An 18,119-nucleotide genomic window follows, 5' to 3' on the forward strand; every position below is an offset into this window, starting at 1 on the left:
GAAATCCGGAGTTTGGTGACGTGTTACAGGGCTCTTTTAGGTGCTTTCAGGCTGCATAGGGAATTGTTAGGTCCTTTAAGGAGATAGTTCTTGAGCTAGATCAGTTTCAAGACGCTTTGACTTTTGTAATAAATCTCCTTTTTAGGAAGAATGGTACCCCACAGGGATATCTGAACTACTGAGGCTGCCCTTTATTTCAAAACTCAGATTTTTATTTTTAAGTTCTTTCGAAGTCAAACTTAGGAAGTTCTTTTCATATAATTTTTAATTAGATATTTTGCTAAATTAAATTATAACCTCTGGTAATTCTAAGCAACATTCTTAGTTGGGTGTTTATAGATAATTATCCATGAAAACAATACATTTATTTCTCCTTGACTTATGGGAGACTTTTATTGTGTATTGATCTCCAACTGCCAGAAAAACTAGCATGAAGTTTCTTTAAGAGTTGTCTTGAATATAAAGTGGTTATGTAATTCTGAAATTATAAGCTTTTCTGATGTATACATTGAGTAAGTCTTAGCTTTCTATTTTCCATGCACAGAGTGAAGGCCTGTTTTTCAAAGGCTCATGATGTGATATTGAAGTGAAGTGACAGAATTATGTTGAAATGGAACCCAGTACATCTTGGAGAGGAAGCACTTTTTAAAAAAGATTTTTTAAAGGAAGTGAGATGATCCTTTTTTTTTTTTTTCATTTTATTATTTTTTTGGAGGAGGGGGCAATTAGGTTTATTTATTTTAACGGAGATGCTGGGGATCGAACCCAGGACCTCATGCATGCTATGCATGTACTTTACCACTGAGCTGCACCCACCCCTCCGAGAGGAAGCACTTTTCATCTTAGGACCCTTGCAGTTAGGATTTCCACATTCTCAGCACTGACACTTTTATTTATTGATTGGTATTTAAAACTCATCTTTTCCCATGATGATGTTTTCTGTGCAGTCCCCTCTAATCTCACCATTCACCTCTTCCACGTCTCCCTGTGTCATGGGCGAGGGGCAGGGCAAACCATCACAAGCCACAGGGTTTGTGCTTATTGTGGAGGGTGGTGTGAGTGAGCGTTTGCTGCATGTTTCGCGCAGACCCCTGGGTTTCTTGGTCACTTCGGCAGTACCTGACGCCTCTGAATGTGCCCTGGGTCTGGGATGAGATGCCGCTGTAGGACTGTGTTTGCAGCGTGCTCTGTTCGTCTTGACCTGCATTAGGCCTTGAGTTGATTGAATCCTTAGGTTGTCCACCACCTCACAGCAGGTTGGTCAGGGTTTATCTGAAACTGCAGGAAGGGTCTCCTGTGGGAGAAGGAATAATTCGATTTTAATTTGATGCAGGTTGAGTGTAGCTGCCCATTACAGAGGTTTGTACTGGTGATAGTGTGTTAGGTGAAGGGGATGGTCAATTCTATAAAAGGAAATTGATTTTTTTTTTTTTTTTTTTGCTGCCTGCTCTGGGCCAAACACTTTGCTCAGCTGTCTTCTGTTTATTATGTCATTTAATTTTCCCAGAAATGTTCGAGTGTTTTATACATTGTCATTGTATTTTAAAACTTCACAGAGGTTACTTAAAACACACAGCTAGTAGGCTGTAAAGTTGAGATTCAGACTCAGGTTCCCTGACTTGAATCCTGGCCCTTTCTGCTCCTTAGGCTTCAGAGTTTCAAAATTTTGTGGAATGTTGGCTCTGAAAGGCAGAGCAAGTCTGATTTGTTGAAGATTCACTTTGTAAGTTGGTTAAAAGCTTAGTTTACTTCTTAAAAGATTTTCTCTGGGAGATTACTTTGGCCAGTTTTATGGTGGAAAAAAAAAAACCTAAACTGTGTTAGTTTGTGTACAGTCACCTGCCTTTCTTGGCCAATTTTGCGTTGTTTTCAGTGTTCTCTTAGGATATTGCCCTATGTAAGTTTTTAAATCATCTCATGTATGAATGCAACTGTTCGGCATGGGGCTTTATGTATCTCTGCTGGAAGTTACCCACTTATGACTTACTGAGCTGAGAAATGAGGGTGCTCGTGGGGAGCGTGTAGCATAGAGGTTAAGAGCCGGGCTGTTGGAGTTTGATGTGGTTTCACATTGTAGCTCCATCCATTCACTGGCAGAGTGACCTCAGACAAGTTACTTAGTCTCCAGCAGGGTCAGTTTGTCTTTATGTAACAGGAGAATACAAATTATAGCTTACCATGTTGAAATTTGTTCTTTGAGAAAGGCTCAGGCTCTCATTTGCTACATCTAGAGTGGGAACATTTATTGGGTGCCTACTGTGTGCTCTGTGTGATGGTGATTGTTGGGATAGACAGACCCAGCCCCTGGCCACACCCAGTGCCTAGTGCGGGGGGTCATGTTAGAAGGTCAGCAAAAGGGGCCTGTTGAACACCAGGTTAGAGCATGTGTAGACTGCTCTGCCCCAATCAGAGTAGGGCGGTGCCCATGGGGAGCCTTGTCAGGGGGTGCTTCTCGGGGGGATGCCATGTTACTCATTAGCTGAAGCTTCAGGATCAGCTGTGAATTGGAAGGGTGTTGGGTGGAAGGAATAATACGTACAAAGAGGGAGAAACATGAGAAGATATTTTCATTTAGGAGACTCCGGGTAGTGAGTATGACAGGAGCTGGGAGTGCGGAAGCACGGACAGTAAGGAACAAGAGGGTGGCAGGGCTGCCACATCCAAAAGGGCTCGGTGTGCCTTGTTCAGGAGAGTCGACATCTGGGAGACACAGGGACGCCTCCGAGCCCAGTGTGGACGTTGGAGAGGTTGCCTTAGCAGTGGAGTGGCTGATGGACCGGGGGCTGGTGAGACCAGGACATGGTTCCAGGCACCTGGGGAACGATGCCCCTGTACTGAGGCGGAGGGAGAAGGGAGGGGATGCTAGCAGGAGGGGTTTGGGAGGTGAGAAAGGAAGCTCCTGGGAGTAGCTTTCATTGTGTAAGGTGGGTGCCCGGGCATGTGGTGGTAAATGTGAGAAGAGGTAAATTTTGAGATGGATGGGTAAAAGTAGTTTGATTTTAGACACTGCTTTGTGTTCTCCTGCTGTGAAATGAAATACGATGACAGTATCAACCTTGTAGGGTTATTAGGATTAAATGAGTTGATAGGTGCATTTCGAACTCAGAGTGGTATTGTTCATCCTGTAAGGGCTATATGTTTGTCAGTAAAAACAGCAATAATATGATTGTTGTCAACATCGTGGGTAGAGGTGCCTGAAGGATGCTTTGTGGGCAGATGAAGGAAGACACTAAATATATAGGAAACCTGAGAGAGTGCTGGTTTGCACATGAGGACTTTGGATACAAGAGTGTATGGGTGGCGGTTGAAACAGTGGGCAAGACCATCTAGGGAGAGTATGTGGTGAGGAAAGAGAACAGAGCCCTTGCGATGACCAGCATTTAAAAGTACAGAAGAATGGGGTCTAGAGAAGGAATAATCGGACAGATGGAAGGAGTACCAGGACAGAGCTCTGATGGAGACACCAAAGAAAGATGGAGACATCGGCGCTGGAGACCACAGAGAGGACCTCCAGGAAAAGGGCTGAGAGCCGTAGCTTGAGTTTAACTTGTGGAACAGGTTCCCTGATGGGGACAAAAAGGCAGATCTTGATGAATCGAAGAGTAAACTATGAAGAGTTTAAATGTCTTCATCGTGAAAATGAGCATTAAATCTCCATGTGGTGTATCTGCTTAGACAGACGTTGTTTCTTTCACATATCTGACCCCACCAGGAAGCGGTGTGGGGAAGGTGTGATCTGGACTGAAATCTGAACTATTTTTCCCACAGGGTTCTGCTTCAAAAACTGCCACCACCTCTGGGAGGAATATAGCCAAGCCCAGCGCCTCCATTTTGAGGAAAACACCTGGTCCAAAAGCCAAAGTGGGGTCTTCTGTTTCCTGTTTGAGGCGGAGCAGTGACAACAGAAATCTCAACTCTGATCGAGCCGTATCTCCCCAGAGGATCAGGCGGGTGTCCAGTTCTGGTAAGAATCAAATAATTCAGCTGTGCTTTAGAGCAGCTTATGAATTACTCGAATGTAAAATTTGTTCTATCAGGAAGCAGAATGGCAGATTTTGATGACAGAACACTAACGCATTATGTCACTAAAGCATTTAGCCTTTTGTGGGCCAGCACCCTGCAGAGGGAAGATAGACAAAGAAGTCAGAGACAGAGCCCTGTCCTTGAACCATGAAAAGGCTGATTGAGGAGAAAGATGTGTGCATAAACCAATTTAAAGTCTATCCAGAAGCATGTGCATATAAATACACATCTGGTATATATACACGTTATGTCATTTTTAAATGTTTTACCAGTGATTAAGTGCTTAATTATTCTGGTGTTATACACTAGTTTCATAATGTGCCCTCATCACGTATGAAGACTAGTTTTTTCTTGAATTTTACTGAAAGATGTATTACGAATTTTCAGCAATAGAAGGGCGACTAAAAAGTTAAACTTTTCTAATAGGAACTTTTATTTATGTTGGTTTGTATATTAGAAGTAATGAAGTCATATTAGGTTTATAAATTCGAGAGCTTCCAGAGTAGCTGTTCAGTGTCTTCTGAAGTTTGGCAGAGGTTCAGATTCCTCTCTGTTACATATCAGGACAGGAAATGGGAAGGTCAGCCCATTTCACAGGGACTAAGACAGAACGCCTGCTGGCCATTTCCGATGACTGAGAACACTCTGCAGGGAACACCCTCATGTTAGCAGGTACAAGGCTGAGCAAATTAAAGGCATGTCAGATAGATTTAGAAGTAGGTTCCCTTATAAAAATAGTGACTGCTATTGAATGGTCTGGGGGGAAAGGTGCCTCAAGAGTTATGTTTCCGCACATGTGAGAACATTTTGCAGAAACTAACAAACCCAGCTAAATCCCAGGGGAACCTCTTTACTGGTCTACACCTTAGTATTTTCGATCACGAAGCTCCCTGGTGAGAAGCTCATAGCATGCAGATGTGTTTTAAGGGTGACTTATTTAGGGTCAGGCCTCGTGCGTCAGGTCTTGAGGGTCCTGAGGAGCAAGCCCAGGAAGAGGTGTGGCTGGAGGAGGAGGGATCTGCACGCCTTCCCATTTCTGTCCCCCGAGGAGCGGAGTGGGAAAGCGGAATTTGTCAGCTTGAAGCGTTCATCCTTTGGGAGGAAGAGGAGAGGTGCTAAAGACGTTGAGAGAAGCAGCAGTCTTTATTTGGGAAGTCGCCGCAGTTTGGGGAGCGGAGGCACAAGTGAGATAAAAACTCTGGTTCTTACTGATGCTGCCACTCGGGGACTTTCCGATGGATGAGGCGCCTCTTCCTGCTCCGTGTCCGCAGCTCCTGGGACCTGGGGGCTCGCAGGGCCGTGGCCACTGGCAAGCTGGCTGGTTGAGAGGAGCCCTGGTTTCTAGTGCAGCCGGGGTGCCAGGGAGCTACCTATGCAAGTCGTTCATCCTCCCTGGGCTTCTGTGAAGTGTGAGGGTTTGAGGGGGGGCAGCCCTGTCAGCTTTGGCAGCCCTTAGCTTTCTAAGGGGCAGTTTGAAGCTCACCTCATCTTCTGAGTAGTGGCTGCTACTGGTGTGATTTTGTGGACCACATGGTGCTCAAATCCCAGAAAAGCTGAGGCGCGCACCCTTTTACGAAATGAGGCCAGTGCCCAGGATGTATTTTAAAAGATGGGATTCTTTTATGTAGGCGATCCCACCAAGGAGTGACACAGTTTTAAAGTCCCTTCTCTGTATGCTACAGAATGCAGTGCCTTAAAGAGAGAAAAGTAGGTCTGCTTAGTCTTACTGAAGACAGGAAATTTATTGAGCTTCTATGAACCTGTGTAAATAAGCTCTAAGTCACGCATTCAGAGTTTCCAATCCAAGTTAAAAACTGAATTATATTTAACCTGGTGGTTTTCCATATATAAATGGAAAAAAAAATAGTGTAACCAGAAATTTTCTGGATTTGCACTTGAGTTTTTTTTTTTTTTTTTTTTTTTTCATTTTAATGGTTGGCGGACTCACTGGATTATGCTATGCTATGTTTTTAAAAAATTAATAGCAACTAACTTGTTTGCATGCTCACAATAAATTGAGAGGCGTTGGTTGTGGGGGACAGGAAACTTAATCACCACAGAGTTAAAAGTAGAACAGAAAATCAAGAAGCAAAAAACAATGTGCCTTTGGATCATGGACAGCGTGTTACCATTTACTGTACAATGAAGCGTTTGTGTCTCAGAAAATTGAAACCAAATGGACATCCTCTGTACACATACATAGTTACTCTACTGAAAGGTAACCAGCAGGAATGTTCCAGCCAATTTGGGGTTTTCAATAAATCTTTTCAGAGAACTAAGTAGAAAACCAGACCTGGGGTTGAAATAGCCTTTTTCTTGAAGCTGTAAAATGAGTATGAGAATTATAATTAAACCCAGTGGAACTTTTCCATTTCATCTGTCAAAGTCTAGACACTGGAATATACAGCATGTGACTGTAGTTAACACGGCTGCGTGATACATAGAAAAGTTATTAAGGGAGTATATCCTAAGAGTGAATCTCATTACAAGGAAAAAAAAAAGGTTTTTTCAGTTTCGTGTATATGAGGTGGTGGACGCTACCTAAACTTGCTGTGGTCATCACTTCACAAAACATGTAAGTCAAACTATTATGCTTAAATGTATACAGTGATGTGTGTCAGTGGTATCTCATTAAAACTGGAAACTAAAAAGTAAGAATCTGGAAATTTAGATAAAACCAGATTGTAAGGGATTATAACATACCATATGCAAACTATCTCTGCTTCTTTGGAGTATGTATGTGTTTTAACCACTCAATTAAATAAGGTAAGCAAGGAAAACTGTTTCGAGTAATAATTGTAACACCAGTGATAACAGCTCACACTTATTAAATGTTTACAGGTTCCAGGCTCTGTCTTTATCATTTCATCGGTCAGTTCACTTAATCCTCACAATAGTTCTGTGAGGCTTTTCCGCATTTTACAGTTGAGGAAGCCCTCACAGAGAAGTTACGTCATTTGTCCAGGTTATGCAGCTAGAAAGTGGCCGAGGTAGATGCAGACCAGGTGACAGGGCTCTGGGCTCCACGCTCTGCCCTTTCACATTGTTAGTCTAAAGAAACACTATTAGTCTGACCACGAGTTTTGAAAAGTGAATTTTTAATTTTAATAAAGGATGTTTAAATTCTTTGCTCAGCTGAATGGTTTAGAAAATGTGGCGTTAAGGCCCTTGGCTTAACGTTCTATATCACTTTACCATGATGTAAAGCTTCATGATTTTACATGCTTATTGCAAATTAATGCAGCTGAGTGAATAACTGCTGAGGAAATACTCAGAGAGCTACTCAGGCACCTTCACAGACTGCTTGCCACTCTCTTTGAGCGGTAACGCCAGTTCTTAGCAGGTTTTAGGTTGTAAATGGGTGTGTTCCTTCATTTCCTTCGTGCACACACGTAAGTGCCCTGCCAGTGAGCAGCCTGAGCCGGGCAGGGTTACGGAAATAGAACAGAACATACTCCCAGCCTTTGAAACTACCCGAGGGGTGGGGGTGCCAAACGCAGGATCTTGCAGCAACCACAGAGCGACACAGAGGGATCTGTAAGGGGTGTGGAAAAGGTCCTTAAGTGCTTTAGGATTTGGAGGAAAAGAATGTTCAGGGGCCTGTGTGATCATAAGGAACCTGAAGAAAGGCCTCATGAAAGATGTTGTTTCTCTTTCTCCAGAAGAAAACTAAAGACCATTTCAAAAGGGAAAATCTTTGTTTTAATTCGGTTTACTGTGGGTTAATGAAATAAATTCCTCGCAGACCAGGAGTACACCCCAGACCTGTAGTGACTCGCCTGCCTTTGTAGGTTTCTCTTCTTTCTTGCCCAGTTGCTTTTGAAAACTGGTTTCTTGTTTATGTAGTGTTAAAGGGAATTTAAAATCTTTTCAATTTACTTTTATATCATTTTGGCCTTTTCTAGGCAAGTATTAGAAATGTATTCAGATTTGCAGAAGTTAATTATTAAAAGCCAGAAATGATCACCTGTATTCCAAAAGCGAACTTTAGTATGTTGCTTAAAGATGTTTCTGTCTTTATATGTAATTAAACCACTTTTTAAAGAATGTATCTCAAGGTTTCTTGCCTTAAAAATAATAGTAGTAAGGTGTTCTGAGCGCTAATGAAAGCTGTTCCAAGCTTTCTAAATCCATAATTTCATTTAATCCTCACAACTCATGAGGTACACATACTATGATTTTTCCCATCCTACAAATGGGGATTTTGAGGTTTTGAAAGCTTAAGCAGCTTGTCCAAAGTTACAAGTTAGTAATTGGCGGAGACAGGACTCAGGCCAGGCGGTCTAGCCTCGAAGCCTCCTGTCCGTCACATACTCAGTCCTTCTGACACACTTACACCCTCGCTCACTTACAACACAAGGGAGATCATATGTTTAGTGTGTATGATGGTCAGTGCCGAAGAGAAAAGCCAAGCAGGGAAGGGAGTCAGATCTTTACACAGAGTGACACTTTAGAGCCAACCCCTGTCAGAGAAGAAGGAGGGAAGCACTGGGCTATCAGAGGGAAGGACTTTCCAGGCGGAGGGAACAGCAGGTGCAAAGATCAGGGTGAGGTCATGTGTGTGTGCGGTGGGGCAGGAAGTGGGGATGAGGCCAACCAAGTAGGGCCTTGTGGTACCAGGAGACAAGCATCTTCTCTTTTCTTCCTTGTGAATTCTTGATCATTTTGCAGGCACTCCATAGAATTCTGCTCACTTGGCAAGCAGTTCTGGAGAAGACTGCTTCATGGACTGACTCTTAAACTCTGCTAGTGTGTGACTCTGCAGTCTGACTTATCCATTCAAGAAATGTTCTGAGTGCCTACTGTGTGCTGGGCGGTTCACTAGATTCAGAGAATATTAACATGATTAATTTGCCCTTTTAATGAGCTCATTGGTTGGAGGATGAGGTGAAAAGGGGCATTTCAGAAAATCCTTTGAATGCAGCCTCTTCATTCTTCAGCGCCCAGCCGAACTGTCCTGTTCTCGGTGGTACTTTGCATTTATTACACTGTGCTATAATTACTTTCTTACATGTCTGTGAGCTCCATAAGGGTAGAGTCCAGGTCTTAGTTATTTTTATATTTTCCAGTGCTCAGCACAGTGTACCTATTACACAACAGGTGTTTAAAAATGCTGTCTGGCTGGACTTGAATGGAAACTTGTGTGAAGTACTTTGTGGCCACAGTAAAGGGAACACCACTAACCTAGCCCGAGGGAAGACTGGGGAACAGTGGTGACATTGAACTGGCCTTGGAATGTGCCTGTGGGGCTTTGCCAGGCAAGGGAGGTGGCTGGCATTCCCCAGGGTGCAAATGGTAGAGGTTTGCAGGGCACAGCATGTTGGGGGACATCAGGGCACCATGCTCCAAGCAGACCGTGTGTCGGGCCAAGCGACAGGGGAGCCCTGAGGAAGGTTGAAGCAGATCAGCCCTAATCATCTAGGCACAAATGTGTGAGAGTCACGTGCTTTTGGGGAGAAAGCAGAGTGAGTATATTAAATATGCTTTGGAGGAAGAGGGCCTGGTGAGCTCCATTGGTGAGCAGTCCCCAGTGTCTCCTTGGCTTTCTTGTCCAGGTGGCCATGAAGTGACATGCGGAATAGTCAGGAGAATGATGGGTTTTGTTTGGGGGTTGTTGAATTCGAAGGGCCTAAAGCCTGAGAAGGCAGCTCCCGGGGCGTGCGCGTGTTTGAGGTTTAAGACAGCACCAGTGTGCAGAGGGTCAGGACGCCTGCGGTCAAAGAGCGGACGAGGTTGAGAGCCACAGGGTGACAGCCAGCCAGGCCAGGGAAGCATCAGAAGGTGTCCAGCGCACCGGCAAGTAGGTCCTTGAAATAAAGGAGTGCAGAAGTGTGTAGATGCAGATCCACTTAGAGGTTAAATTGTGGGGACGAAGCATGAAGATTGAGAGGAGCCCTATGGATAGCGGGCAGCTTCCTCTTTTGTATTTTCTGTCTAATTTTTTTGAGGTTAGGTGAATTCTTTCAGGTGAACTTGTGCAGATTTTCTTGACTGGCTTTTTTTTTTGTAGCCTTAGGAAGGGAAACAAACTGAAGACAACGTTGAGTTCTGAGTCTCAGTGACCTGATGGTCCAGGGTAGCTCTGCTGGTGAGCCTTGGCTTCTACGGAGCAGGAGGCTCGCGCGTGCGCTCTGTTCGCGTCAGGATGCTCGGTGTGATCGCCGGGTGAGCCCGTTCACGACCACGCGGACTGATCTGCGGACGAACCTATGAAGGCCCTTCTTCGCCGTCTTTGTGGTAGTTGGGAAAACCCGAGTCTTTGACTTTACTACACCCTCAGTTTCGGGACACGTGTTCCCAGGCCCGTGAATAAGGAAGTTATTTTTGTTTACTCTGCCCCTGAAGCAGCAACATGCTGTGAACATACTTGCAGAAACAGGTACTGACAGTATCCCCACGAACACTGTGCTTCTGTGTTTCAAGCCATCATGAGAACCTTGTTTTATGGGATGTTCTTGTTTCTCTGTCAAATGACTGCCCTCTTAAGACTTGCTGTTTCCGTTGTGGCTCACCTGTACTGCTGTGACTTTAGCTTTTGAGTTTTCTCTTGCATTTAAGCAAATGGTGGTGGTTATGCAGAGTCCAGTTTCTGGTACCCTACTAATGGAATATTGCCTTAGCTAATTCAAGAATGCAGAATACTAAAATCACCATTTGCAATATATAAATGTGAAGTGTTACAGAAATTCTGCGTTTTGGAAGATCTGTTCACTTAGACAGTTTGAAGGTGTATATTCTGCAAGTTATACCCCAGAGCCTGAGGAATCGTGAGCTGGATGAGACATGATTCTTGCCCTCAAGGTGTCAGCCAGGGTGTGGAGATGGCCAGTTTGTCCCTCATCACATCTGTCCTTTTAATACCATAGAAAAGAGCTGTAGCATTTCAGAAGAGGGTAAGATTACAAATATCGAAGTTTGTTCATTCTTTCTTGCAATAATGTAGGTAATTCTCTCATATAATAGAGGTACGCCCTTACATACATAAGGGCCAGTCTTGCTTTATGTTCATGCTTTCTGCTGTTAAATTTTGCCACTGAGACCCAAGAATAAAAGATAAGAAGGATACATACGGATTAAGGTATTTTTCAGGACTTGGCTGGCACACTAGGAAGTAGAGATGAAGGAACAGTTAGAGTTCAGACGGAGGACAGAGTCAGTGCAGGAGGCATGGCCGTACGGAGGAAGGCAGGTGGGCAGTTAGGAAGCAGGGCATTGGTGTTCTGTCAATCAGCAAAGAGAAGAGGTTTGGACACAGCCCAAGTCTGTCCATGTCAAGAAAGGAACGTGGGGAGCATTGTCCCAAGCAAGGTAAACCTTCTTGTATCTTGAATTGAACCAGTTAATTTGGACATCACATTGGGTTTCCAATGCCCCCTTTTCAGTAGGCAGTTTAAAAAGTATAGCACTTTAAAAATGAGAAGAGGGAAAAACACACCCTTAACCTCACCAATGCCACATAGTCTTTAACTTCATAATTTCTACCGGTCCACTGCCTTTTCTTTTTGAATATTCTCTTGCACATATGCTTACATATTTCTAAGGGGGACAAACAGTTCCTGCTGCTCTAGGAACCCCATCCCCAACAGTCAGTAGGCACTTCATTAGTTGATTGAAGTTTCTTTTTCACTTAAAAGGTGTGGTGCCTATTTTCCTAGATTCTTGAATTTTTAAATAACTTTTTAAAATTTGGTTTAAAATGACTGTGTCATCATCTGAATGTGCTGTGATTTATTTCTTCAAACTTCTTTGAACTTGAAGTTGTTTCCAGTGTTTTTCAGTATGTTAAACAACTCTACCCTGAAGAACTTTGTATGTAAGTACTTAAGTGGTCAGATAAGTTACTGTGATACATTCCTTTAGGTGGAATCAGAGGGCGTGAGCATTTTTAAGACTTTTGAGACATGTTGCCAAGTTGCCTGTCAGAAACCACGTACAAGTCTGTGCTCCTACTCCGAGTATGTAAGCCTGTTTCCCATGACCCTAGCCAATATATATTTTTAAGTTAAAATATAGTTACTGTATAATATTATATGTTATAGATGTACAATATAGTGATTCATAATTTTTGAAGGCTGTACTCCATTTATAGTTATTATAAAATATTGGCTATAGTCCATGTGTTGACATTTTTAACACTCTTGCCAAATATTCACTGTTTGGGAAAGCACAAGATGGTATCTTATTTTAATTGGCATATTCTTTAATTTTTTTTCCATAGACAGTTCCAAAAATTTTTTTTTCTTGTGACAACTTTTAAGATGTACTCTCTTAGCAAGTTACAAATATGTGATACAGTATTATTAACGAGTTACCACACTCTACATTGCATCCTCTTGATTTATTTTATGACTGCAAGTTTGTACCTTTTTGACCCCCTTCAATTGGCATATTCTTGGCGCCCAAATATTTGCTGGAAACATGTGAGATATAAAGGTCGAAGTGCTGAGGTACAGAACACAAGATCAAAACATGCCTCCTTGAAGTTACATTCTGGTGGGAGAGAGGGGCTATTCACAGGGGAATACAGGATATAGGATGGTTGACAGTGTGTAGTCCTAAAGAGAGAAAAAATAGTAATGCACAGAAGAGGGGATATGAAATGTGGGGGTGTGTGAGGTGGTGAGAGAGGGAGAGGTAACTCTTGAGTAAAGGCCCAGGGAAGCTAGCAGTATGAATATCTGGAAGAAAACCGTACCTGTCAGAGTAAACAGCTGGACAGACCCGGAGGTGGAGCAGGACTGATAACTCTAGGAATAGCAAGGAATGACGTAAGGAAACATGAAATAGGCAGTGAGGCTTGACAGGTGGTAGAGAGCCAGATCATGTACAGTCTTGAAAAATTATAAGGACTTTGGCTTTTAACCAAAGTGACTTATTTTAAAAGAATTGCTCTAATAGCTGTGCAAAGAATACACTGAATGGGAGTGGGGGCCAGATCAGAAAGATAAATGCAGAGGTATCTCTATAATCATGGTGGAGATTGTGGTGTCCTGGACCAGGGTTGTGGGAGGGTTAGGTGGAAGTGTTGGAGGGGCTACAGGTTCTAGAAATATGTGTTGAAAATAAAGCCAACAGGATTTGCTGATGGGGTGAGGGTGAGAACAGGAAGAGAAGAGTCAGAGATGGCTCTAAACATTTTGGTGTGAGCAGTGGGAGGATGCTGCTGCCATGAGCTGAGATGGAGAAGGATGATGGCAACATGGATGTTGGAAGGTGGGTATCAGGATCTCAGTTGTAGAGACGCCAAGTTGAGATGAATCACAGATACATACATAAGCAAAGGCATGGAGTAGAGAGTTGGATATCCAAGTCTAGAGGGCATAGGAGAAATCTGGTCTAGGGAGGTAAATCTGGGATTCATCAACATTTCAATGGTATTTAAAGCTGCTAGACTGGATGAGATTGCCCAGAGAGTAAGAGTAGAAAGAGAACAGGTCAGGGGCATGTTGAGGACCTCCATGGAGTACTCCTAAGTACCTCTGGGGTCCTAAGCTTTAAAGGGCTAGAGAGACGAGGAGGAATCACAAAGGCGACCAAGAAGGGACAGCCAGGAGGGTAGGAGGGAAGTCAGTCAGGAGCGGGGTTCTCTCCCAGTAGAGAAAGCCTTTCAAGGAGAAAGGAGGACTCAGCGGCATCAAATGCTGTTGATGGAGAATACGGTAGATCAAGATGCAGTTCGGTTTAAACCAGAAGGTTATGTGTTTATTTAACAACAAGCTAGAGGTAGGCAGTTCCAGTAATGGCATCTTTCTGCCCCTCCTGCCTCGGCACGTTGTTTTTGTCAGCGACTGTTAAGAAAGTCTTAGAGTTCCAAGTGCTAAGTCCTCCTGCTGCTGTGACGAAGGATGGACAGCGTCCCAGACAGTGCCCTTCTCGGACATGCCTGCCTACCTTCACCAGGGAGGAGAGACCTCACTCAGCTCTTTGCCCCCCAGCACTCTCACCTTTAAGTCTTATTGGCACAGACTGGATCATGCGATCTAATTTGAAGAAAGGTTAGGAATGCAAGTATTTGGCTCTTTAAACCCTTCCGTAGGATATGCGAGACAGAAATGGGGATTAGGAATGACAGCTGGGGAGCCAGGAAAGCTGTTAGACTTAAAGGTTAAGTTGAGGTTAAACTGAAGGGAAAAAAAGGTTAAATTGAAAAAAGGTTAAAGTGAAAATAAAATTGTACTGGTTATTTTAATTTACTCTTTTGTTTAAAGCTTTTGCTCACTTGTACTGTTTGGAAATGTGTGATTCTTTGTCACTGAATTGACGTTGTCCTTTGTCTTGTGTTTTACTATATGACTTATTTTGCTTATGGTGATTTTTAAATTTTCCCATTTTTTATAGTCACATACATCTTTTCTTATTTTTCATATGTTTTTATGCTTAACAAGACTTTCTCTACTGAAGGAGAAGACTGATCTGTATTTAATTATGGTGAAGTTGTATGCTTTTGTTTTAACCCTTTCCTTTTTGATCCAATTTTAGTAACTTTTTGGTGCATGCTGAGAAACTAGTAGCTAATATTTATGTCACGATATGCCAGCTGCTGTCCTAAGCATTTAAAAATATAAACTCCTTTAACTCTCACAAGCACCTGTGGAGTAAGTACCACTGTAATCACCTGCATTCTTATATGTGAGGAAACGGCACAGAGAGGTTAGGTAACCTGCTCACAGCCAGTGTGCGGCGGAGCTGCGTTTAACCTAGGCGGTCTGGCTCTAAGCTGTCAGCATTGAACCACTACACCATGGTGCTTTTCAGATTTTAATTTTTTTTTAAATTCAAATATCTTAATACCACAAATAAATGTCTTCACTGACTTGAAATCTCTTTTATTCTGAATTGTTATATTTCTGAGATTGATACACCAGTTTATTAACCTGCCCATATAATTGTATGCCATTTAATAGGCCATTGTACTGTTTTATAATATCCTATAATAACTAGTAGCACAAGTTCCTTCTTTCTATTTTTAAACTTTGTAAAATATATAATATATAAATATAAAACATATATAAATGTATATAAAATAATATATATGTATATACATATATATAAAAATTTTACCATTCTAATAACTTCTTGGTGTACAATCCGGTGGTGTTAAGCCCATTTCCAGAGTTGTGCAACCAACACTGCAACTTTTCATCTTCTCCAGCTGAAACTCTGTCCCTTAGATGCTACCTCCCCCTTCTCCCTTCCCTCAACCCCTGGCGCCCCCATTCTCCTTTCTGCCTCCATGAATCTAATGACTCGAGGTACCTTGTGTAAGAGGACTCATACGTTATTTGTCGTTTTGTGACCGGCTTGTTTCACTTAGCATAATGTCTTTAGATTCATCCATGTTGCAGCCTGTCAGAATCTCCTTCTTTTTTAAGGCTGAGTATTTCGTGGTATGTATATGTCGCATTTTGTTTATTCATTCATCTGTCCATAGACACTTGGGTTACTTTCACTGTTGGGCTATGGTGAATATTGCTGTGACCTTGAGTGTACAAGTATCTCTTGAAGATCTTGCTTTCAGTTGTTTTGGGTAAATACCCAGAAGTTGAATTGCTTGATCAGAAGGTAGTTCTATTTTTAATTTTTTGAGGAACCCATCATACCATTTTCCACAGCATCTACACCATTTTACTCTTCTACGATCAATGCCCAGGATTCTAATTTCTGCACATCCTTGATGACGATATTTTCTGTCATTTTTATAGTAGCCATTCTATTAGAAGCAAAATGATACCTTACTGTAGTTTTGATTTGCGTTTCCCTAATGATTAATGATGTTGAGCAATTTTTCATGTGCCTCTTGACCAATGTATATCTTTGGAGAAAGGTCTATTCAAGTCCTTTGCCCATTTTTTAATCAAATTTTTTTTGTTGGTAGCATTGAGCTATAATCCTCATTTTTATGTTCCAAAATTTTTTGTCTATTCTTACTTACTCTAGACTAGTTTAAATTGTTTTAAATTTTTTTTCCCAATTCCCCCTTTAAAAATAACGACATACGGATTTAGATAGAAATAGTAGTCTATTAATGTATTCAGAGAAGAATTAACATTTATGTCCCACTTACTCAAATATTTTATGCCCCTGATTTTTATAATTCTTTCATCATACTAACAGTATTGGACACATGTATTTATAGAAATAGTGTGTGTGCGCATACATGTCTGTGTGCCCAACTACTTTTTGTTACTAAAGCAAAGAAAATCTCTTCTTTCCTGGTACATGGGAAAGCTGTTGCTTTCTGTACAGTATTTTGTAAGCAGATTATCAGGTCTATTTAAATAGCTTCTAGACAACAATACTCTACCACTGGAGCTAAATTTTGTAACATCTGCATGAGTATTAATGAGAGAACTTGGTCCTTTTGAGTTGAGAGTGAACCTGCAGCCATAGTTTCACATATGTGTAACTTATTTCTCCCATAACTTATTGTTGGTTTCTTTTTTATCCCTTTGGGTAACCTTACTTTAGTTTTATTATAATTCCTAGTTACTGTAGATAATTACTCCGAAGGTCACTTCCTCTATATAGTTGTGTTTAAAGAACCTAAGTTATAATTATATCTGTAAACATACTCTCATTTTTTGTATGTTAACTTCCTATGTTGTTTATTTGGCACACTTTCTTCCTGGCTCTAGTAGTTAATGGCCCTTGGATGCCTTAATAATACTTATTACACTTCATAGAATATATAATAATTTATGTTTTAAATTGCATATATTAATATGTACACTATATATTCAGACTGTCCTCAGCAATCTTCTTTTCATCGTCTAGTTAAAATCCTCATGGCCTCCAGCCCGGCAGGTGCACTAGCCTCCGAAGTTGTCTCCTCTGATTGTAAACTCTTCCCTTGGGTCAGCTCTTCACCCTGGTACCACACAAGCCAGTTCTGATGCAAATGCCCAGAAAGCTGCAGTGCCTCTCCCGCTCCTACTTCCCTCCGCACCCCTCCTCCGACAATTACAGTGTAAAGTTCTCAGCCCGCCATTTAGGGCCATCTTTAACTGGAAACTGTTTAACGCCAGCGATGAACTCTCCACTTCTCCAGCCTCATTTTCTTTTTTCTTCCCCAAGACACCTGTGCTCCTACCGAGCAATGCAAATCACAGAACAAAATATTTTAATATGATGAGATGCAGTGTATTCCCTATTAGTTAATCATTTTTACTGAGAACAGTTGGCAGTGATATTTACAGAGGTGCCAGATGTTTCCAGCACCCTCACCACCTGCAGTTACCTCACTGCATAAGCAACTGCTGAATGCTTGTGTAACACAGCCCCTCATGTGAGCCCATTGCTCAGATATTTGTGAAGAGGATCTGTGTCTTCTGATATAGGTTAGTACAGTGGTCAAGTTCTGTCAACTAATTGAAACATCTTCAAAACCCATAAATTTTTCCAAATGTGAAGAACAGCGAGTCATTTTTTCAATGCTGAATAGCCTTGTGAAAAAAGTATTAAAGCTGAATTCATTCTTGTCTCATTGAGAGTTCAGAGATGAGAACTTGCTTTGACTGGTAGGCGTTTCTGTGGCTTTGGAAGCCACTTTCGTTACTTAGATCGTGTTTTCTGAGCGGTGTCCCAGGCCTTTCCTTAAGGATGGAGAAGGCCACACTGGAGCTGAGTGATTCCCGTCCATACTCATGAAGGCTTGGGGAGAGCAGGTCATTTCATGTGAGTGTCAGAACAAAGGAGCACCATTCAGGATTTCATTGTCTGGCTTTAATTTCCAGTCCGAGGACACATACTATTACGGTATCGTGAAGAATTTTCCAGTAGTAGTGGAAATAGCAGTGACTGTTTTCATCATAGCCATATAAAAGCATCAATGAAGACATTGACTTCTTTTTTCTTTCCTAGTAAAATTAAAAGGATTAAAGAATACCTAAGACTTACAGATGCACAGGAATAAAAAAGATGATTAGAATCTACTTACTTTTAATGATCCAATTTATCCATTTTTAGTTTTTTAATCTGCTTTGTCTTGACCATCTTTCATCTGATCCATTGACTTTAATAATTTCTTTTAGTTTTTATTATAAAAATAGGCTTACTATTAACAAAAAAAATTCACTTGGAAAAGTATGAAGGGAAAA

The 18,119-nt window shown here is 41.8% G+C and overlaps 1 protein-coding gene across 9 annotated transcripts in view; it reads left to right on the top strand.

Moving 5' to 3' along the window:
* Positions 1-18,119, top strand: part of MTUS1 (microtubule associated scaffold protein 1) — a 149,350-nt gene that overhangs the window by 57,038 nt on the left and 74,193 nt on the right. For 8 of the 9 annotated variants that reach the window (XM_010953262.3, XM_074353485.1, XM_074353490.1 and 5 more), the window contains one exon: positions 3,769-3,964. In XM_010953262.3, the coding sequence (XP_010951564.2) occupies positions 3,769-3,964 (196 nt within the window). Of the gene's footprint in view, positions 1-3,768; positions 3,965-13,981; positions 14,019-18,119 lie in introns of those variants that run through there. The other variant, XM_074353489.1, reaches the window with a different exon arrangement.

This window comes from Camelus bactrianus, chromosome 26 (genome assembly GCF_048773025.1).
Source record: "Camelus bactrianus isolate YW-2024 breed Bactrian camel chromosome 26, ASM4877302v1, whole genome shotgun sequence".
NCBI classification, from domain to species: domain Eukaryota; kingdom Metazoa; phylum Chordata; class Mammalia; order Artiodactyla; family Camelidae; genus Camelus; species Camelus bactrianus.